Source organism: Pristiophorus japonicus, chromosome 8 (genome assembly GCF_044704955.1).
Source record: "Pristiophorus japonicus isolate sPriJap1 chromosome 8, sPriJap1.hap1, whole genome shotgun sequence".
Lineage (NCBI taxonomy): Eukaryota > Metazoa > Chordata > Chondrichthyes > Pristiophoridae > Pristiophorus > Pristiophorus japonicus.
The window spans coordinates 141188479-141211617 of record NC_091984.1 but is presented as its reverse complement, the minus strand read 5'-3'; the positions used below and the strand labels follow the sequence as shown (position 1 = coordinate 141211617).

Sequence of the window (23139 nt, the reverse complement as noted above, 5' to 3'; positions counted from 1 at the left end):
GGCTTCTGAAGTCAGAATGGATTGAATTGGAAAGTCAGTCAGAACTTGTGCTGGGGGTTCCAGTTACACATTCCAGAGGAACTTCGGGGTGTGGCTTATCCTCCAAGGGGACCAATCAGCAATAGGTCATGTGATAATGGAGAGCCAATCAGAGAAACGGCTGCCTTTCAGTTAGCACAAATAAACGCATCCTTAAAATCATGATGGGTATAGTTAGAGAAACTGTTTCTAATGGCTGAAGGGTCGATAACCAGAGGGCATGGATTTAAGGAGATTGGCTAAAGAACCAGAGGCGACATGACGAAAAACCTTTTTGCGCAATAAGTGGCTCGGATTTGGAATGCAATGCCTGATCGGGTCATAGTGGCTTTCAAAAAGAAATTGGATAAATAGTTGAAGGAGGAAAAATTGCAGAGATCTGGGCAACGGGCGGGGGAGTGGGACTAGCCGAAATGCTCTTTGAACGAGCCAGTGCAGACTCGATGGGCTGAATGGGCCTCCTTCTGTGCTGCATTATTCGATGATGAGAAGTTCTGCAGAGCATACAAGGGAGTGGTGGTGGAGTATGTGGCCCCGCCCACAGCCCCAGGCCCCGCCCCACTTTCAACTTCTGCTCTGCCTTCAACGCGAAATAGTTCGCGGGAGTGGCATTCCGGAGCCCGGAGAGCGAAATGCAGAGCGAAGCAGACATCAGGACCCTGACCGAGGGAGAGGTGCCTGCAGCCTGGGCTCTAGAGACAGCCGGCTACCCCCCGGAGGAAGCGGCCAGCCTGGCAAAGCTCCAGTACAGGCAGAGAGAGGCTGGCGAGCTGTTCCTGGGTAAGGCATGCTGCAACTTGCAAGCTGGCCTGCGGAGAGGATGCATTCTCTCCACAGCGACTATATAAAAGGCCTGACAGCCATTGCTGCCGAATATCATTGGGAGTTTGCTGAGGATCGATTGATGTTCATGCAGAGGGTGCATTCTGTGCATTCAGACATTATGAGCATCTCATAGCCACCACTAACAAGTACTAGGAGCTTGCTAAGGATAGACTGAATTACATGCATTCTTTGTATACAGGCAGCCACTACTAACCAGTATTGGGAGCTTGTTGAGAATAGATTGAATCAGATACATAATTGGGATGGTCCTGGATTTAATACTCTTTTCACTCTCGGTGGCCTCCCCTCTCCCCTTCCTCCGCCCAGTACTAACCCTGTTGGGATTAGCTAGTCCAGTCTGGGGATGGAGTTTGGAGCCTTTCCTGGTCGGTCAAAATTCACATGAATGGAAGCCCATCAAAAAAAAAAGGGGTAATTTTAGAGGGTCGCATGGGCTCGGTGGATTATGGTGTCACCTGGTGTGCAGGAGCTGTACAGGCCAGGCAGGCTCCCAGGCTCAATCTCCGAGTTTACTCAGCTGGAGTGGCATGAGGGGGGTGAGGCTGTTACAATTGGCCTCAGAATCCCTGGGCAAGAGAGGGGTAAGTTGAGCCGCTGATGACACAGTGACCCTCTGTGCCAGACACTGCAGCCACCTGTGGTACACATGAGAATTAGGAGCAGCAGTAGGCCATTCGGCCCCTCGAGCCTACTCCACCATTCAATGAGATTATGGCTGATCTTCTACCAAAACTCCACTTTCCTGTACTATCCCCATATCTCTCGATTCCTTTTAAAATCCACTAATATCAGTGGTGTACACGTGGAATATAACGGGTGCTATTAAGACGGCTTAATCTTTAGTTATTGGTCTCCCCATGGCTCCTTGGATGCTCCACAGCAGATTAAACTTTCGCCTCCCCCCCCCCCCCCCCCCCACGGAGTGTACAGTGGTGTAGTGGTTATGTTACTGGACTAGTAATCCAGAGAATGCGAGTTCAAATCCTGCTGTGGCTGTTTTCAGAATTTGGATTTAATATTAAAATCTGGAAATAAAAAAGCTGCTGTCCAAAAGTGATCATGACAGGTGTCATAAAAACTCAACTAATGCCCTTTTAGGGAAGGAAACCTGCTGTCCTTCCCTGGTCTGGCCTATATGTGAGACACTGCGTTGTAGTGTCTCAGGGCGACGAGGGATGGGCCATATATGTCATCCTTCCCAGCATCCTGAGACACCTAGAATACTGCGTACAGTTTTGGTTTCCATATTTACGAAAGGGTATACTTGCTTTGGAGGCAGTTCAGAGAAGATTCACTAGGTTGATTCCGGAGCTGAGGGGGTTGACTTATGAGGAAAGGTTGAGGAGATTGGGCCTCTGCTCATTGGAATTCAGAAGAAACGTATAAGATTATGAGGGGGCTTGACAAGATGGATGCAGAGAGGATGTTTCCACTGAAAGGGGAGACTAGAACTAGGGGGCATAATCTTAGTGTTAAGTATAGAAGAACTCCACAAGACTGAGTATTGTGAGCTAAAACTGATGTGACCTTTGTCTCTTTAATACAACTCCAGAGTGCCTAAGCAGCACGGCAGACAACCTTTTATACTCCCTTACACGAGGTGTGCAGGTGACCCTTGGGTCTCCAACAGTTGTGCCCTCTGGTGGCAAGTCTTACAGTTACAATGTTTATATACATAACACTTAGAATAAGGGGCCTCATATTTAAAACTGAGATGAGGAGGAATTTCTTCACTTAGAGGATCGTAAATCTGTGGAATTCGCTGCCTCAGAGCTGTGGAAGCCGCGTCATTGAATAAATTTAAGACAGAACTAGACAGTTACTTAACTGATAAGGGAATAAAGGGATATGGGGAATGAGCAGGGAAGTGGACCTGAGTTCATGATCGGATCAGCCATGATCGTATTAAATGGCGGAGCAGGCTCGAGGGGCCGTATGGCCTACTCCTGCTCCTATTTCTTGTGTTCTTATGTTCTTATGAATGAATAATAAAATGTTTCTCCTGGCTGTAGCTAGGATGCTATTCCATGGGCACCCAGCTGTCTTTGGTGCCGCCTCAAGTGATCGTTCCACATGTGTGAGCCGAGAGAGTGAACTGGCTATGAGTGGGTCACTGTAGCTGAGTCGGGGCTGTCTTCAGCCAGTGTACAGACACCAAGAGTCACCAGATACTGATGGGCAACAAGAAGCCTGGCTGATCATTTTCTCACTCCCTTGCCCAAGGGCACTGAGCCCAATGGTCAAAGCCCTGGCCAGACCCCACCTGGAGCAGTGCGTTCAGTTCTGGGCTCTTGCACCTCAGGAAAGCTATATCGGCCTCGGAGGAGGTGCAGCGCAGATTCACCAGACTGAGGCCGGAGTTTAGATAGTTAAGTTATAAGGACAGGTTGCATAGACTGGGCTTATATTCCCTTGAGTATAGGGGTGATCTAATCGAGGTGCTGAAGATGATCAAACCAGTTTAACGGTAGATAGAGAGAAACTATTTCCTCTGGTGGGGGAGAGTCCACAACAAGGATAACCTTACCATTAGAGCCAGGCTGTTCAGGGGTGAAGTCAGGAAACACTTCTTCACACAAAGGGTCGTGGAAATATTGAACACTCCCCTAAAAAGCTGTGGATGCTGGGGGTCAGTTGGAATTTCAAAGACTGCGATTGTTAGATTACTGTTGGGTAAAAGGATATCAAAGGTTACGGAGCCAAGGAGTTCAGGTGCAGATCAGCTACAATCTATTTGAATGGCGGAACAGGCTCGAGGGGTTGCTTGGCCTACTCCTGTTCCTATCCCCAATAGGTTTTGGATGTTGTGGGGCCAGTTTAAGACTGAGATCGCTAGTTTTTTGTTGGGTAAGTGCATCGAGGGATATGGAGCAAAGGGGGGTGGGGGGTTAATTGAAGTACAGATCAGCTATGATCTGATTGAATGGTGAAACAGGCTCAAGGGGCTGAATGGACTCCTCCTGTTCCTAATGTTGTGCCACCCCTCACCGTTACCCAAGTAAAATAAACTAACTCGGAATAGATTGGGAATAGAGCCTGGGTCAAACCTGGCCTGAATGATTCAGCTCACTTGTGGAGGAGTTAAGTCTAAGATAGTCAAGAATAAATCCAATAAGAAAGTCAGGAGAAACCTCTTTACCCAGAGAGTGGTGAGAATGTGGAACTCTCGACCACAGGGAGTAGTTGAGGCGAATGGCATTATGTATTTAAGGGGAAGCTAAATAAACACATGAGGGAGAAAGGAATAGAAGGATATGCTGATAAGGTGGGAGTAGGCTGGTGTGGAGCATATGAACATGGGGACATAGGAACAGGAGTAGGCCATTTATCCTCTTGAACCTGTTCTGCCATTCAATGAGATCATGGCCGATTTGTGACCGAGCCCCATAGACCCGCCTTTGCCCCTTAGTACCTTTGGCTGACTTTGGCTGATTTAAAATTAACAATTTTTACCTAGCATCAATTGGTATTTGCGGAAGAGAGTTCCAAACTTCGACCTCCCTTTATGTGTTTCCCAACTTCATTCCTGAAAGATCTGGCTCTAATTTTTAGACTACACCCCCTAGTCCTAGAATCCAGCGGAAATAGTTTATCTCTATCTACCCTATCTGTTCCCCTTATTAGCTTGAAAACTTCAATCAGTTCCCCCCTTAATCTTCTAAATTCCAGGGAATACAATCCTAATATGTGTAATCTCTCCTCATAATTTAACCCTTGGATTCCAGGTATCATTCTGTTAAACCTACGCTGCACTCCCTTCAAGGCCAATATATCCTTCATAAGGTGTGGTGGCTAGAACTGCTCACAGTACTCCAGGGATATGGGGCTATATGGGGCTCAGTCACAAATTGGACATGATCTCATTGAATGGCAGAACAGGCTCAAGGGACCTACTCCTGGTCCTATGACCCCATGTTCATATGCTCCACACGAGCCTACTCCCACCTTACTTCATCCCACCCTATTAGCACATCCTTCTATTACTTTCGCTCTGATGTGTTTATTTAGGGCTGTGTATAGCTGTCGAATAGCTTCTACCTGCTTGTATCCTGGTCCTCTAGATATAAAGGGCAGCATTCCATTAGCTTTTTTAATTATTTTCTGTTCCTGTTCACGACATTTTAATGATCTATATACCTGAACCCTGGACAAAGTCTCTTTGGATCTTCACTGTTTCCAGTTTATCACCATTTCGAAAGTACTCCGTTCTATCCTATTTAGGTCAAAGAAGACCTTATACTTGCAAATGGATTTATTTCAATATAGGCAACAATTTTGCCCATTCGCTTTATGTATTAACATCCCTTTGTAATTTTATGCTTCCATCCACATTGCTTGCAAAGCCGCCTATCTTTGTGTCATCAACAGGCTTGAATATTGTGTCAGCTGTGGCTCAGGAGGTCACACACTCGCCTCGGAGTCAGAAGGTTGTGGGTTCAAGTCCCATCCCAGGAACTTGAGCACAAAAATTACCAGTGCATGCTAAGGGGGTGCTGCACTGTCAGATTCTTTTGGATGAGACGTTAAACCGAGGCCCTGTCTGCCCCCTCAGGTGGATGTAAAAGATCCCATGGCACTATTTTAAAGAAGAGCAGGGAGTTAACCCCCTGGTGTCCTGGCCAATATTTATCCCTCAATCAGCATAACAAAAACAGATTATCTGGTCATTATCACATTGCTGTTTGTGGGAGCTTGCTGTGCGTAAGTTGGCTGTTGTGTTTTCTACAGTGACTACATTCCAAAAGTATTTCATTGGATGTAAAGTGCTTTGAGACATCCGGTGGTCATGAAAGGCGCTGTATAAATGCAAGTCTTTTTCTTTTATATGTGGCGTTCTATACCATCATCCAAATCATTCATAAATATGGTGAATGGTTGAGGCCCCAACACAAATCCCATCCTGCCAATTAGAGTAACATTATCCCTACTCTCTGTCTCATAAGAACATAAGAAATATGAGCAGGAGTTGGCCATTCAGCCCCTCAAGTCTGCTCCACCATTCAACAAGATTATGGCTGATCTTCTACCTCAACTCCACCTTCCCGCACTATCCCCATATCCTTTAATTCCCTTAGTTTCCAAAAATGTATCGACCTCTGTCTTGAATATACCCAATGCTTGATTATCCACAGCCCTCTGGGGTAGAGAATTCCAAAGATTCACCACCCTCTGAGTGAAGAAATTTCTCCTCATCTCAGTCCTAAATGGCCGACCCCTTATTCTGTTACTGTGACCCCATGTTCTAAATTCCCCAGCCAGGGGTAACATTTTCTCAGCATTAACTCTGTCAAGCCCCTTAAGAATGTTATATGTTTCAATTAGATCACCTCTCATTCTTCTAAATGCTAGGGAATATATGCCTAGACTACTCATTCTCTCCTCATAGGGCAATACCCTCATCCCAGGAACCAGTCTAGTGAACCTTCGTTGCACTCCCTCGAGGGAAGTATGTCTTTCCTCAGGTAAGGAGACCAAAACTGTACACAGTACTCCAGGTGTGGTCCCACCAATGCCCTGTATAATTATAGTAAGACTTCTTTACTCTTGTGCTCTAATCCCTTTGTAACAAAAGCGAACTTACTATGTGCTTTCCTAATTGCTTGCTGTACCTGCATGTTAACTTTCTGTGATTCGTGTACAAGGACACCCAGGTCCCTCTGAATGCAAACATTTCCCAATCTCCCGCTATTCAAAATATATTCTGCTTTTTTGTTTTTCCTACCAAAGTGGATACTTCACACTTGTATTACATTTACCATGTTCTTGCCCACTTAGTCAACCTGTCCAAATCTCTTTGTAGCTTCTTTGCGTCCTCCTCACAGCTTACTTTCCCACCTAATTTTGTATCATCAGCAAACTTGGATACGTTACACTCAGTCCCTTCATCCAAGTCATTAATATAGATTGTAAATAGCTGGGGCCCAAGCACTGATCCTTGTAGTACCTCGCTAGTTACATCCTGCCAACCCGAAAAAGTCCTGTTTATTCCTACTCTCTGTTTTCTGTCCATGAACCAATCCTCAATCCATGCTAATATATTACCCCCAATACCATGAGTCCTAATTTTGTGTAATAACCTCTTGTGTAGCACCTTATCGAATGCTTTTTGAAAATCCAAATACATTACATTCACTGGTTCCCCCTTATCCATCCTACTAGTTACATCTTAAAAAACACATCAAACATGATTTCCTAATCATATTACAATTTTCTAAGTGCCCTGTTACCATGTCTCTAATAATAAATTCTAGCATTTTCCCTACTATTGATGTCAGCCTAACTGGCCTATAGGTCCCCCATTTTTTCTCTTCCTCCTTTCTTAAATAGTGGGGTTATGTTTCTAGAATCTAGGGACTTCTAGAATCTAGGGAATTCTGGAAGATTAATACCAGTGCATCCACTATCCCTGCAGCTCCCTCTTTTAAAAGCCCAAGATGCAGGTCGTCTGGTCCAGGGGATTTGTCGCCACTTAGTCCCATTAATTTCTCCAATTCTCTGTATTTACTTATACTGATTTCCTTAAGTTCCTCATTTGCTGTAGACCGTTGGTTCCTCATTATTTCCAGACTGTTTTTCGTGTCTGCTACCATGAAGACGGATACAAAGTATCTGTTTAGTGTCTCTGCCATGTCCTTATTGCACATTATAATTTCTCCTGTTTCTGCCTCTAATGTGCCCACCTTTACTTTCACTAATCTCTTATTTACATATCTATACAAACGTTTACAATCTGTTTCTTAGACTCTTGCTAATTTACTCTCATATTCCTTTTTCTCTTTCCACATCAATTTCTTGGTCCTCCTTTGCTGAATTCTAAAATCCTCCCAATCCTCAGGCTTACTATTCTTTTTGGCCACATTATAAGCCTCTTCCTTTGATCTAATACTATCTTTTACTTCTTGTTAGCCACGGTTGGGCCACTTTTCCTGTGGGATTTTTATGCCTTAAAGGAATGTATATTTGTTGTAAATTATGTATTTAAATGCTAGCCATTTCTTATCTACCACCTTTTAATGTCGTTTCCCAATCTACCTTAGCCACTCCAGGGACTTCAGCATATAAATCTAAGCTGACACTCCAGTGCAATGCTGAGGGAGCGCTACACTGTCGGAGGTGCCGTCTTTCAGATTAAATGTTAAACCAAAACCCTGTCTGCCCTCTCACATAAAAGATCCCATGGCACTATTTCAAAGAAGAGCAGAGAGTTATCCCCAGTGTCCTGGCCAATATTTATCCCTTAATCAACATAACAAAAACCGTTTATCTGGTCATTATCACATTGCTGTTTGTGGGAGCTTGCTGTGCGCAAATTAGCTGTTGCGTTTCCCACATTACAACAGTGACTACACTTCAAAAGTACTTCAGTGGCTGTAAAGCGCTTTGAGATGTCCGGTGGTCGTGAAAGGCGCTATATAAATGTAAGTATGTTTCTTCTCTTTTAGTCAATTCTCCCCTCATACCTATGTAGTTTGCTTTGTTTAGATTTAAGTCCCTAGTTTTGGACTTAACTAAATCACTTTCAAACTCAATATAGTATCATTTTTGGGTCACTCTTCCCTAAAGGTCCCTTTATTCTAAGGTTATTAATGAACCCTTTCTCATTGCACAATACTAGATATAAAATAGCCGTTTCCCAGTTAGTTCCTCAACATACTGATCAAGTAAACTGTCTTGTATACATTCCATGAATTCGTCCTCCACACTATTACTGCAAATTTGGTTTTCCCAGTCTATATGTAAATTAAAGTTCGCCATGATTACTATATTACCCTTGTTACATGAACCTATAATGTCCTGATTTATATTGTGCCTTACATTATCACTACTGTTTGGGGGCCTATAAACAACTCCCACCAATGTTTTCTGCCTCTTGCTGTTTCTTAGCTCCAACCAAACTGATTCTACTTTTTGTTTTTCCGAGCTAAAATCCTTTCTCCCTACTGTCTTTATCCCATGTTTTATTATCAGGGCTACCCACCCCTCCTCCTTTTCCATTTTGCCTATCTGTTCTAAAAGTTAAGTATCCTGGAATATTTAGTTCCCAACCCTGGTCACTTTGCAACCACGTCTCCGTAATGGCAATTAGATCAAACCTATTAATTTCTATCAGCGCTATTAATTCATCTATTTTATTGCGAATGCTTCGCGCATTCAGATGCCCTTTAGCTTTGACTTTTTTCTATTTTTCCCTGATGTCACCTTAGTCATTACCTTTGTTACTCTCTCTGTCCCTTCCTGACCCATTCTGTTTATTTTTACCCCAAACTGCTCTGCTCTAGAGCCTTGATATTTCTCTTGCTGCTTTTAAATTTACTCTTTCCTGAATCCTCCCACTCCCCACTTCATTAGTTTAAAGCTGTCTACTGCACTAGTTATTTGATTTGCCAGGACACTGGTTCCAGCCCAGTTCAAGTGGAGCCCGTCCCAACGGAACAGCTCTCTCTTTCCCCAGTGCCAGTGCCCCATGAAGCCAGACCGCTGCCTCCCACACTGCTCTTTCAGCCACGCATTTAACCTTCTAATCTGCTTATCCCCATACTAATTGGAACGTGGCTCAAATAACAGCGCAGACATTATTATCTTTGAGGTTCTGCTTTTTAATCACCTACTGCTCAGCCAATTTCCTAACCAGGTCAATAATTTGCCTTTAATTCCATGAGCTTTAACTTCAGCTTAGTCTCTTATGAGGGACTTTTTCAGATGCCTTCTGGAAGCCTATTTGAATAACATCTGTAGACACTGCGGTAAGACGGGTTGGGCCAAATGGCCTGTTTCTTTGCTGTAGATTCTATATAGGCCTAAAATTTCCTATCATTTTCGGCGGGTTCTTGGGGATTTTCTCGGCGGTACAGCTCTTTTTCCACCCGGCGAAAGTTTCCCCATTATTTTGTTAGTGCTATTGCCCAAATCTGAAAACGCCTGCCGGGACCAAACCGCCAACGTGCAACGCCGAGAAAATCACGGCGTTTGGCCTCAACGGAATCCCATCCAGATCGTCCAGAGAACTGCCCTGTAAAAGCTGCTTAAACAGGCCTCACCTGGAATATTGTGTTCAGTTTTGGTCTCCTAATCTGAGGTAGGATGTTCTTGCTATTGAGGGAGTGCAGCGAAGGTTCACCAGACTGATTCCCGGGATGGCAGGACTGACATATGAGGAGAGACTGGATCGACTGGAGTTTAGAAGGATGAGAGGGGATCTCATAGAAACATATAAAATTCTGATGGGACTGATTAGAGGCAGGAAGAATGTTCCCGATACTGGGGAAGTCCAGAACCAGGGGACACAGTCTAAGGATAAGGGGTAAGCCATTTGGGACTGAGATGAGGAGAAACCTCTTCACTCAGAATTGTTAACCTGTGGAATTCTCTACCGCAGAAAGTTGTTGAGGCCAGTTCGTTAGATATATTCAAGAGGGAGTTAGATACGACCCTTACGGCTAAAGGGATCAAGGGGTATGGAGCGAAAGCAATAAAGCATGATCTTATTGAATGATAGTGCAGGGTCGAATGGCCTTATTCCTGCACTTATTTTCTATGTTTCTACAACATAAGAAATAGGAGCAGGAGTAGGCCATACGGCCCCTCGAGCCTGCTCCGCCATTTAATAAGATCGTGGCTGATCCGATCATGAACTCAGCTCCACTTCCCTGCCCGCTTTCCATACCCCCTTATTGTTTCTTAAACTGTCTATTTCTGTCTTAAATTTATTCAGTGTCCCAGATTCCACAGCTCTCATCATCCACCTTGTCAAGCCCCCTCATAATCTTATACGTTTCGATAAATTCACCTCTCATTCTTCTGAATTCCAATGAGTAGAGGCCCAACCTGCTCAACCTTTCCTCATTAGTCAACCCCCTCATCTCCGGAATCAACCTAGTGAACCTTCTCTGAACTGCCTCCAAAGCAAGTCTATCCTTTTGTAAATATGGCAACCAAAACTGCACGCAATATTCCAGGTGTGGCCTCATCAATACCCTGTATAACTGTAGCAAGACTTCCCTGTTTTTATACTCCATCCGCTTTGCAATAAAGGCCAACATTCCATTGGCCTTCCTGATCACTTGCTGTACCTGCATACTAACCTTTTGTGTTTCATGCACAAGTACCCCCAGGTCCCACTGAACTGCAGCACTTGGGGATACTTGTGCACTCTGCAAAGAAAGGTAAGTTAAAGGTTCTTTCTTTACTTTTTAACATTTTAAAACGGCAATTATGTGTAAAATTGTCTTGGGAATGCTTTCTATGTTTTTTTTTGTGAAATTTAAAAAGAAGTTTTCCCCCCCTCCCTAGGCCCAACCGCAGCCTCGGACTAAATTTTTTTTAAAAACACCCGTTTTACTTAGTTTCCCCTTAACCGCTGAGAAAACCGCCAAGGGTAAGGGTGCAAGGCCCATTTTCTTGCCGGGCGATTAGTTTTAACATAAAAGTGTAAATTTTCGCCAGCATTAATTACCAAACGTTAGCGGTTTTTCTGAGCGGGCAATCAAGTGTTGAGGGGCTCTCGGGAAAGTCTAGCCCTATGTATTCTGTGTAAAGCTCTGCACTCTGCAGTTTCAAACCGACTCGTAAATGGCAGCGCAGGAAAATCAAATTGAAGGCGACTGTTCTAATTTTTTTTCCAAGGGCATTTCATCGAGGACCAGTTGATTGGATTTGTTTGTGGGACCCGCTCATTCGCCGAGCACCTGACGGAGAGGTCCATGGACGTCCACGAACCCGCAGGAACGACCGTCTGCATTCACTCCGTGTGCGTGGACCGGGCCTGGCGACGGCGGGGGATCGCGCTGGGCCTGCTCCTACGCTATGTGGGATTGGTGCTGCGGACCCTGCCCGCCGTCGGCAGGATCTGCCTCATCAGTCACCGCCACCTCCTGCCCCTGTACACCAAGGCTGGCTTCACCCTGGTCGGCCCCTCCTCGGTTACCCATGGGGCCGAGGCCTGGCACGAGTGCGCCCTCGACCTGAGCGCATGACGTCGCCCGCTGCCCAGCAGCTCTGGGAGAACAATGACGGCCCCTTGATTGACCGCTGTCAATCATCCAGCAGCCCAGCCAAAATCACAACCTAGATTGTGGCAGCAAGGAAAGTTCCCGCTTATTTTCCCCATCCCGCCCCCATCCCAAAAAGTGGAGAGACAAACATATGAACAATGACGGACAGGTAAAGGCCACCTGGTCTATCGAGCCTGTCCCACACAATTGCGATACCTTGTGTATCACAACATATACACTGCACTCCACCCCAAACCATGTGATCTCCTGGGAGAGGCTAAAAAACCCAGGCCAGTTTGGGAAATTCATTTCCGACCCATCTAGGCGATTGACAGATCACTGTGGCCATTAAATTCCCTGCGGTACCTACCTTCTGTAAGAGGTGATCTTCGTCGCAGACAGAAACAAATCCAGCTTTTGCTTGAAGGAATTCAGTGAATCTGCATCCGCCACATGAAACAGCAGCTTGTCCAGAGGTCTACTATTCTCTGGGAAAAGAACCACCTCCTGACGTCTCACCTAGATCTAGCTGTAGACAAGCCTTGGCAGACACCGAGGGCTGTGTCACTCCAGATGGCTCTATGGAAGGCCCAATATCCCTTGGCCTCTCCCCTCTCCTGCAGTGCATGGTGTGGTGGTACTTGACCACAAAACACAGTGAGGCTGTGCTGGGTTTGCTGATCTGAGTTGGGCTGACGGCTGTGAGGAGAGGGGGTGGCGGTGGGGGGAGAAAGAGGACACTGCAATTGACATTAATGTCCCCAACACCTTGAGCTAGTGAGGGGATAAAATCAGCTGAGATTCCTCCTTCTAACTGTAGCCCATTGACCTCTGTGGAAAAAGGGCATGTTTATACCCATATTGTGGGTATGTGAAACGCAAAGCCTTCCATAGTCAAGTAGTTCACCGACACTCAGCATTCAGGCTGACGCACGAAGAGTGGCCATTTGGGCAAGGCGCAGGAAGTCAGTCAGCACCTGTGGAACTGCAGCGTTTATGAGCCTCTCCCTTCAAGAGATGGTGGGAGAGAGTTTATATTTTTAAATGGACTTGTTGACCAATGAAGGGCATGGAGAGTGAAACGAGTCCAGTGTTTACCAAACTGTTTTCACTTGCCAACAGCGTGAAATAATAAAGGGTTTCCGAACTTGGTTTCTTTCTGGATGCAGTGTCTTGTCTGGTGTCTTCATTAGAAACATTTATCTATTAATGCAGCCTCACGCGCAATCTCCAAATAAGGAGTGCTCCCTCGCCATTTCCTATCTCTATCTCCTCCAGCCCTACAACCCTCCAAGATCTCTGCACTCATCCAATTCTGGCCTCTTGGACAGCCCTGATTTTAACCATTGGCGGCCGTGCCTTCAGCTGCCTGGGCCCCAAGCTCTGGAATTCCCTCCCTAAACCTCTCCTCCTTTTAAAATGCTCCTTAAAATCTACCTCTTTGACCAAGTGTCCTAATTTATCCTTGTGTAGCTTGGAGTCAAATTTTTGTATGATTCCTGTGAAATTATGTTAAAGGTGCTATATAAATGCAAGTTGTTGTTGAATAACCTGAAACTACAATTACACAGTGAGTAACCATAGTAATAACTCTGTACAGTTGCAGAGTAACCACAGTAATAACTAGTTACAGTGAGTAACCACAGTAATAACTGTACAGTTACACTGAGTAACCATAGTAATAACTCTGTACAGTTAGTGAGTAACCACAGTAATAACTCTACAGTTACACTGAGTAACCATAGTAATAACTCTGTACAGTTATACTGAGTAACCATAGTAATAACTCTGTAGTTACAGTGAATAACCACAATAATAACTGTACATTTACACAGTGAGTAACGTTTGGGTGGGGGGGGGGGGGGGGGGGAAGGGAAGAGTCCAAACCTAGAGGCTATATATATATATATATAGATAATCATTAATAAATCCAATAAAGAATTCAGAAGAAACTTCTTTACCCAGTAAGTGGTTACAATGTGGAACTTGCTACCACATGGAGTAGTTCAGGCGAATAGCAGAGATGCATTTAAGGGCAAGCTAGATAAAGCCACGAGGGAGAAAGAAATGGAAGGATACGTTGATAGGGTGAGATAAAGTAGGTGGGAGGAGGCCTGTGTGGCGTATAATCACCAGCAGACAAATTGGGCCGAATGGTCTGTTTCTGTGCTGCAAAATTCTATGGCCTAGAAATTGGCCTTCTTGGCGCCTCCCGTTATTGCCTGCAGGGGGGATAATGGGGCGCTAAGCACTTCGCGACCGGGTGTGATGAGAAGATCGTGACAATATGGCGTTGTGGCCCGATCTCCTTCGCCTGGAGATTGTGATGTCATTGCAGTGCGCGTCGCCCCGGACCCGAACTTAAGTTCCATCCCCTGCAGCATTGCCAGGCGAAAACATCAGCAACTGCAGGAGGCGTTCAGGAGCAATGCTTAAAGGCAAGGTGGCACAGGTAAGTGCTCTGATTTTTTTCAGATCTTCATTACCCACGATTGATCATCCCGGCACTCTGCTGCAGCGTATCGGGCCTGATAGTGGCTGCCGTCGGGGAGCAGGGAAGTTCTTCTTTTGCAGAGCCTGCAGCGATGGCCTTTCCCTTTGAGAGGGAAGGCACCATCCAACGTGGCAGTGCTGCACACCTACCGCCCCGCCTGCTGAGCTCCAGGAAGGAAGTGGAGCGCTTTAGTGCTGCACTTTCTTCCTGGAGTGCAAATCCCCAATTTTTTTAAAGTTAGGAAACATTAGCGCCTGGTGCTAACTTTTCCAACTTTTTAAAAAGTTAGCGCTCCCGAATTTCTCCCCCTATGTAATTCTATATAACCCTTACCCTGCTGAATAAACAGACCACTCTGTACAATCTCAGCACATAACCCTTACCTTGCTGAATGGGAACTCTGCACAGTTACAGTGAGTAACCCTTACCTTGCTGACTGAATGGGAACTCTGCACAGTTACAGTGAGTAACCCTTACCTTGCTGAATAAACAGTAACTCTGTACAGTTACAGTGAGTAACCCTTACCCTGCTGAATAAACAGGAACTCTGTACAGTTACAGTGAGTAAGCCTTACCCTGCTGAATAAACAGGAACTCTGTACAGTTACAGTGAGTAAGCCTTACCCTGCTGAATAAACAGGAACTCTGTACAGTTACAGTGAGTAACCCTTACCCTGCTGAATAAACAGGAACTCTGTACAGTTACAGTGAGTAAGCCTTACCCTGCTGAATGAAGTGACTGTACAGTTAGTGAGTAACCCTTACCCTGCTGAATAAACAGTGACTCTGTACAGTTACAGTGAGTAACCCTTACCCTGCTGAATAAACAAGAACTCTGTACAGTTAGTGAGTAACCCTTATCCTGCTGAATAAACAGGAACTCTGTACAGTTACAGTGAGTAACCCTTACTCTGCTGAATAAACAGGAACTCTACAGTTAGTGAGTAACCCTTATCCTGCTGAATAAACAGTAACTCTGTAGTTACAGTGAGTAACCTTTACTCTGCTGAATAAACAGTAACTTTGTACAGTTACAGTGGGTAACCCTTACCCTGCTGAATAAACAGGAACTTGACCATTACACAGCAAACAACGAGCCAGAATTTAAACAGTGTATTTACAGAGAAAACAGTTACAGATTGAAGAGTTAACATTTTCTTGTTGCTAAGAGAGGGTTTATACCAAAGCTGTGAAGGTGCTGCAGAGCAGATCAAAGACAGACAGGTACAGAACGCACTCCTTCAAATGGACATTTTATGACAGAAGACTTCATGTTATGCCATGACTCTGTGACGAGGGAAGTGTGTCTCGGAGCTCAGTTGCAGCCTGTAGCTCCTTATCTCTCATTTGTACAGTACAAAAATATAACCATTTGTTCGGGTGAAAGGGGACTGCGTATCAAACTCTGCAACTTTTGCCCCTTTCTGTGAAAGCAGTGAGACTGCACAGGGACGGTACAGCGATCAGAATACTGGTCGAGGACTCTGAGGCAGTCATTCAGCGGAGGGCTGGGAGATGGTCAGAATCCCCAGCTTCCGTCCTGTACTAAAGGAGTGCCTCCTACTCACTGCCAAGTCACTTCTTATTCTTTATATATATATATATATATATAAAATACATGTATATAATATATGTTTATATGCATATATGTATATAACACATGTATATAATATAGTGCATAGCTTATTTCTTTATTAATGAACTTCTCTGTTTCTGGTTATGGGTGTGAAGCATGTATTTAAGGTGCAGCGATGTAAGTTAATGAGAAAGACGGGTGGTATCAACCAAAGATACATGTCACCTTAGAACTGGTGCAATAAGTTATTTTAGAGACCTATTTCTCAATAGTGAATTACTGGGAAGTAAACTAGACACTATATATATATATATATATAAAATATATGTATACATTATTATATATAAAATATACAGACAATGCAGTCTAAAGAGCAATAGCACAATTACCAAAAATAACAGTCAGGCATTCATGTGGAGTGACCCTACAGTTTGGCTACAGTGAGTGGGTTGTGGGACACGTAGTGTACGGGGGGGGGGGGGGGGGGGGGGGGCTGCACCATATAATGCACGTCATGTTAAAGAAAAGAAAGACTTGGATTTATATAGCACCTTTCACAACCACTGGACGTCTCAAAGCGCTTTACAGCCAATTAAGTAGATTTCGGAGTGTAATCACTGTTGTAATGTGGGACACACAGCAGCCAATTTGTGCATAGCAAGCTCCCAAAAACAGCAATGTGATAATGACCAGATAATCTGTTCTTTTGTTTTGTTGATTGAGGGATAAATAGGCCAGGACACCCAGGGGGAGAGGGGGGGAATAACTCCCCTGCTCTTCTATGAAATAGTGCTATAGGATCTTTCACATCCGCCTGAGAGGGCAGACGGGGCCTTGGTTTAACGTCTCATCTGAAAGACAGCACCTCCGACAATGTAGCACTGCCTTAGCACTGCACTGGGAGTGTCAGCCTAGATTTTTGTGCTCAAGTCCCTGGAGTGGGACTTGAACCCACAACCTTCTGACTCAAATGCTAGTGTGCTACCCATTGAGCCACAACTGACACCTGAAAGAGACAGCTTCCCAGTATGAGGGAAGGTGATCAAAATGAATGGTTACAACTATTTTAGTTGAACATTATACAAGTGCCCCCTTATTAAAGAGGCACTAAATCGACAAATAAACAAATTAAACTTTTGGCGTTAAATAAATCAAATTAAAATTTGGTTGCCGGGGGTGATGATGCACTCCAGTCCTCCGGCGGCCAGCTCTTGTGGAAGGCTGCAAACGTACCGGTGGACAGCTTTAAAGAACGGGCCAGCTGCTTCGGATGGGGGAACGAGGTGTGTGGTTGAACAGCCTGTCGCCATTCAATGCCTGGGCTCACGCAGGAGGAATGGCCACGTAAGGCGAGGTACCGGAGAATATGTAACCGAAGAAAGATTTGTGGGTGGGGAGATGCTGAGGGACTGGGTGGAAAGAAAGGAACTGGACAGTCCTGACAATATAATACACAGGACACCTGCTGCTCTACTGGTTCTCTGACACTGGATGGAAGGACATTCCTACTTCTCCCCTTCCAACTCCTTCAGGCCCACATTAGACGTTTGGGAAACCAGACATGGGAGCTGGAGTGTCCAGTGAAGGGAAGGGAGGGCATTGAGCTGACCATCAATATATTACTGCTTTAACCCACCGTGACTGTGAATGATCACCCTTCAGGTGAGACAGTATTTGAATTTCTCTCCTCTCGCCAAAACCATTTGAACTGTTGGCCTAAACAGAATCTCAATCCAATTTGTTTTAAAAGTTAAGGCTTCTGGTGTGGTGTCAAACTGGCCTGGTTCAACTTAGGTACAGAGAAGACCATTCAGCCCCTCGAGCCTGCTCCACCATTCCAGATCATGAGTCATCTGCACTTCAACCACAGTTACCCACCTTTGATCCATATCCATGGATACCCGTTGCCCAACATAAATCTATTAATTTCAGTCTTGAAAGCTCCAATGCACCCTCAGCAGCCACAACCTTTGGAGGGGGGGGGGGGGGAAGAGTTCCAGATTCCCATGACCCTTTGTGTGAAGAAGTGCTTCCTGACATCGCTCCTGAACAGCCTGGCTCTAATTTTGTTCTGGACTCTTGTTCTGGACTCCCCCACCAGAGGATATAGTTTCCCTGCCTCTACCCTGTCCAATCATTTTAAACCTGCCAATTAGATCACGCCTCAACCATCTAAACTCAACGTAATGCAACCCAAGTTTATGCAACCTGTCCTCATAATTTAACTTTATAAACCCTGGCATAATTCTGGCGGTGCCCAAAACTGAACGCAGTGCTCCAGACCAATGCTGTGTATAACTGAAGTATCACTTTCTCCCCTTTGTATTCCAGCCCCTGAGAGAATGGCCAACGTTTCATTAAACCCTTTGATGACTTTTGCTACCCATCCACCAGCTTTCAGTGATTGATCTACCGGGACTCCCAAATCCCTTTACTCCTCCAGTATCTAGTCTCTCGCCGTGTGTAGAAAGTAGTCCAATTTGTCTTCCTTGGTTGGTGCAGAGTCAGCGGAGTGGTGGACACTACAGTTGTCCTAAGGGCTGAAGGGTTCGCGAGGCCTGATCGCAATCCAGCTGGAGCGCTGCATGAATGGGCATCGGGAGGGATAGGAAAGATCAGGCTTGGCCACGCTGCCTCTGGGGCAGAATAGCCAGCCTCCAATTCCTGTCCGGCCTTGCGTGTGTGAACAGCGGCGAACTTGAGCCACTCACTATCCAAGCACCAGTTGCTGGCTTGCAAAACAACACCATCACCTCTTTGATGTCCCAGAGCAGCGTACAGCTGGTGGAGGGGGCCAGACCCAATCCAATAGGAGGGAGTTGAAGGGGTAGGTTGTAAGCAATTTTCTGAAGGTGAGGAATGAAGCAAGGCGACGGGGGTTGGGAAGAGTGTCCCAGTGTGGGTGGGGGATGAACAAGATGGTCGAGGGCTCGGCCACTGGTTCTAGAGTGGGAGAGAGGTGGGAGTGGAGCAGGAAGAACAGAGACAGTAGGCAGGAGGAGGTGACAGTGGGATCTGTAGACGTGGATGTTGAAGTCCATACAGTGGGCGGGGGCGGTGGGGAGCGAGTGAACTTTATTTAGGGCGTGCCAGAGTGTGAGCCGAATAGGAAATAAGACCAGAAAATAAAACAATTTGCTCCATGTTTCCGTACAGACACATGGCAAGTCTTTGAGAGTGCTATCTAAAATATCACTCCAAACAAGCTGAAGATACAATTCAATAGAGCTTGGCCTTTTAGTGCATTTCAGAGAGTTTGGTTCAGCTTAGCATTGAAATACCACACCAGTTTTGGTCTCCTAATCTGAGGAAGGACATTCTTGCTATTGAGGAAGTGCAGCGAAGATTCAGCAGACTGATTCCCGGGATGGCAGGACTGACATATGAAGAAAGACTGGATCGACTAGGCTTATATTCAATGGAATTTAGAAGAATGAGAGGGGATCTCATAGAAACATTTAAAATTTTGACGGGACTGGACAGGTTAGATGCAGGAAGAATGTTCCTGATGTTGGGGAAGTCCAGAACCAGGGGTCACAGTCTAAGGATAAGGGGTAAGCCATTTAGGACCGAGATGAGGAGAAACTTCTTCACCCAGAGAATTGTGAACCTGTGGAATTCTCTACCACAGAAAGTTGTTGAGGCCAGTTTGTTAAATATATTCAAAAGGGAGTTAGATGTGGCCCTTACGGCTAAAGGGATCAAGGGGTACAAGGAATGGAGTACTGAAGTTGCATGATCAGCCATGATCATATTGAATGGTGGTGCAGGCTCAAAGGGCCCAATGGCCTGCTCCTGCACCTATTTCCTATGTTTCTATGTTTCATCATGAATCACTAATCCAGAGAACTTGGGTTCAAATCCCACCATGGCAGATTGAGAATTTGAATTGTTTTAAAAATCTGGAAATAATAGAAGCAGTTCTCAGTAAAAAGCGACCATGAAGCTGTCGGATTGTTGTAAAAACCCAACCAATTAGGGAAGGACACCTGCCGTCTTTACCCAGTCTGGTCTATATGTGACTCCAATCCCACAGACGTGGTTGACCCATAGCCATTCTTTAAAGTGACCTAGAAAGACACTCAGTTGTATCACCACCATCTCAGGACAACTAGGGACAGGCAATAATGCTAGCCATTGCCAGCGATGCCCCCACATCTCGAGATTAAATAAAAATAAAGCTACATGGGGCATAGGAGGCCGTTCAGCCCATTGCATCAGTGCCGGTGCTAGTTCTTCAACTGGTGCTGTCTATTCCAATCCCATTCCCCTACCCTGTCTCCCTTTACTTTTCTCCTCTTTAAACCCTTCCCCCAGTTCCCCTCGAAATGCTGTTACAGGCTCTGCCTCACCAGCCCTCAAATAACCCACAGTGTGTTAACATCTCTTCGAACAGCCCCCTCCATTCTGCCAGTGATGGTCTGTGCCCCGCTGATTTTTTTCAACCCAATTTCTTTTAATAGTTGCATATAGATGGCTCATCCATACATTCAACCAATTACAGCACTTTGCTTTTCCTGCTCGGATATGAGAGCTTTATGTTCAAGTCCAATTTTACATGCTTCTAGACTTTTTACTGAATTAGGCTCATCAGTGCTTACAATTTCACTGTATTCAAATTGACCACTGGCCAGATTCTCCACCCTGAGGATAACAAGGCAGTTTGAAGAATCGACAGACTGACGACTGCTTCAATATTAAAATATAAAATTCAAAGGAAAGCCAGAAATTTTGAGCTTCAGAGCTGAAATCAGGATTCTCTTTCACCAGGGAGTGAGAGGAGTTGAACTTGGCTTGAGTTAGTTTGTCACCGTGTCAGGTGGAATGCACACGGTTTGACCGGTGTGATTTATATCTTTTTAGGTTTGACAAATATTCGTGCCTGAAGGTCACTTTAAGAATGGGGTGGGGGGCAGGGGAGTCGGTGGGAAGCAGGGGTCCCTTTAAAACAGGCTTCAGGTGGCAGGATTAACTTGCAAGGGCCCATATTCTGAATGTGCGTTTGCCCACGAGGAGCATGAGACAGGTAAATGTCCGGCACCTTCCCTCCAAGGGACTTTGGAGTGCAGGTCCACAGATCCCTGAAGGTAGCAGGCCAGGTAGATAAGGTGGTTAAGAAGGCATAAGCAATACTTGCCTTTATTAGCCAAGGCAAAAAATACAAGAGCAGGGTGGTTATGCTTGAACTGTATAAAACACTGGTTAGGCCACAGCTAGAGTACTGCATGCAGTTCTGGTCACCACATTACAGGAAAGATGTGATTGCACTGGAGAGGGTACAGAGGAGATTTACGAGGATGTTGCCTGAAGTGGAGAATTTTAGCTATGAGGAAAGATTGAATCGACTGGGTTTGTTTTCTCTGGATCAGAGGGGAGACCTAATTGAGGTGTATGAAATTATGAGGGGGCCTAGATAGAGTGGATAGGATGGACCAATTTCCCTTAGCAGAGGGGTCAACAACCAGAGGCACAGATTTAAAGTAATTAGGGGGAGGTTTAGAAGAGATTTGAGGGAAAATGTCTTCACCCAGAGGGTGGTGGGGGTCTGGAACTCACTGCTTGAAAGGGTGGTAGAGGCTTAAAAAGTACTTGGATGTGCACTTAAAGTGCCATAACCTACAGGGCTCCGGAGCAAGAGTGGAAAGTGGGATTAGACTGGATAGGTCCTTGTAGGCCGGCGCGGACACGATGGGCCGAAATGGCCTCCTTCCGTGCTGTAAATTTCTGTGATTCTCTGATTTTCCACGGGTGTAAGTAGATGGATGATTCCTGCCGTTTCTCGGTACGCACTCTGAGTGGGACAGGCTCCGTGCGAGGAGCATGCATTCAGAAAATCAGCTCTTTGCACAGCGACAGAGCGAACGAAGATTGACCGACAGTGAGTGAACGACCATGAGGATTGAGCTATTGAGAGATGTACTGTATGCAGATTTATATACCTGATTTATTCTTCACTGAATAGAATTTTAATCTAAAATTCTTCCAATAAGTGTTTTTTTTAAATCCCTGTACAAACTAACAGATAATTGCTGAGCTGTGCTTGTTCAAGATACAAAATATGTGTCGTTTTACAAGTTAGACGGATGACATTATATCAATTCTATTCACACAATTAGCGAAAATATTTACAGATTTTGACATTTAAGAAAGTGGAGAGCGCGGAGAATCGAATCACGTCATTTGATGAGGTGCCTCCAACATCTCCATGAGGAAGGTGTCAATGGGGGTGTCACCGATCAGCTTGAAGAAGAACAGGTGCTCAAGACACTTGAGTCCGATCGATCGGAGGGCTGGTAATCGCAAAAGCAGTTTCGCAAACCTAGAGAGACGCAGGAAAACTCCATGTCAATCAACCCCGTACATTCACACGCAAATTAGATCGATTTATCGCAGAAAATTATATTCCGGGATACGGTATAGGAGTATTTTGAGACATGTCTGATCTTTTACCTCAACTCCACTTTCCTGCACTATCCCCAGACTCTTGATTGCCTTAATATCCAAAAATCTATCGATCTCTGTCTTGAATATACTCAACGACTGAGCCTCCACAGCCCTCTGGGGTAGAGAATTCCAAAGATTCACCACCCTCTGAGTGAAGAAGTTTCTCCTCATCTCAGTCTTAAATAGTAGACCCCTTATTTTGTGACACCTGGTTCTAGACTGCCCAGCCAGAGGAAACATCCTGTCTGCATCTACCCTGTCAAGCCCTGTAAGAATTTTGTATGTTTCATAAGAACATAAGAATTAGGAACAGGAGTAGGCCATCTAGCCCCTCGAGCCTGCTCCGTCATTCAACAAGATCATGACTCAGCTCCACTTACCCGCCCGCTCCCCGTAACCCTTAATTCCCTTATTGGTTAAAAATCTATCTACCTGTGATTTGAATACATTCAATGAGCTAGCCTCAACTGCTTCCTTGGGCAGAGAATTCCACAGCTTCACAAGCCTCTGGGAGAAGAAATTCCTTCTCAACTCGGTTTTAAATTGGCTCACCCGTATTTTGAGGCTGTGCCCCCTAGTTCTAGTCTCCCCGACCACTGGAAACAACCTCTCTGCCTCTATCTTGTCTATCCCTTTCATTATTTTAAATGTTTCTATAAGATCACCCCTCATCCTTCTGAACTCCAACGAGTAAAGACCCAGTCTACTCAATCTATCATCATAAGGTAACCCTCTCATCTGCGGAATCA

General features: G+C 45.2%; 2 protein-coding genes across 6 annotated transcripts in view; one reads left to right on the top strand and one right to left on the bottom strand.

Annotated features, from left to right (window-relative positions):
* The first annotated feature begins 657 nt into the window (after positions 1 to 657).
* Positions 658 to 13028, top strand: LOC139268185 (uncharacterized). The gene is made up of 2 exons (XM_070886237.1): positions 658 to 819; positions 11509 to 13028. The coding sequence occupies exons 1-2, from the start codon at positions 672 to 674 to the stop codon at positions 11856 to 11858; spliced, it is 498 nt and encodes a 165-aa protein (XP_070742338.1). The 5' UTR covers positions 658 to 671; the 3' UTR covers positions 11859 to 13028.
* A 2440-nt stretch (positions 13029 to 15468) lies between these two features.
* LOC139268767 (retinoic acid receptor RXR-gamma-A-like) overlaps positions 15469 to 23139 on the bottom strand; it is a 514553-nt gene continuing 506882 nt past the window's right edge. For all 5 annotated transcript variants that reach the window (XM_070887442.1, XM_070887443.1, XM_070887445.1 and 2 more), the window contains one exon: positions 15469 to 22265. In XM_070887442.1, the coding sequence (XP_070743543.1) occupies positions 22118 to 22265 (148 nt within the window). In that variant the 3' untranslated portion in view covers positions 15469 to 22117. The remainder of the gene's footprint in view (positions 22266 to 23139) is intronic.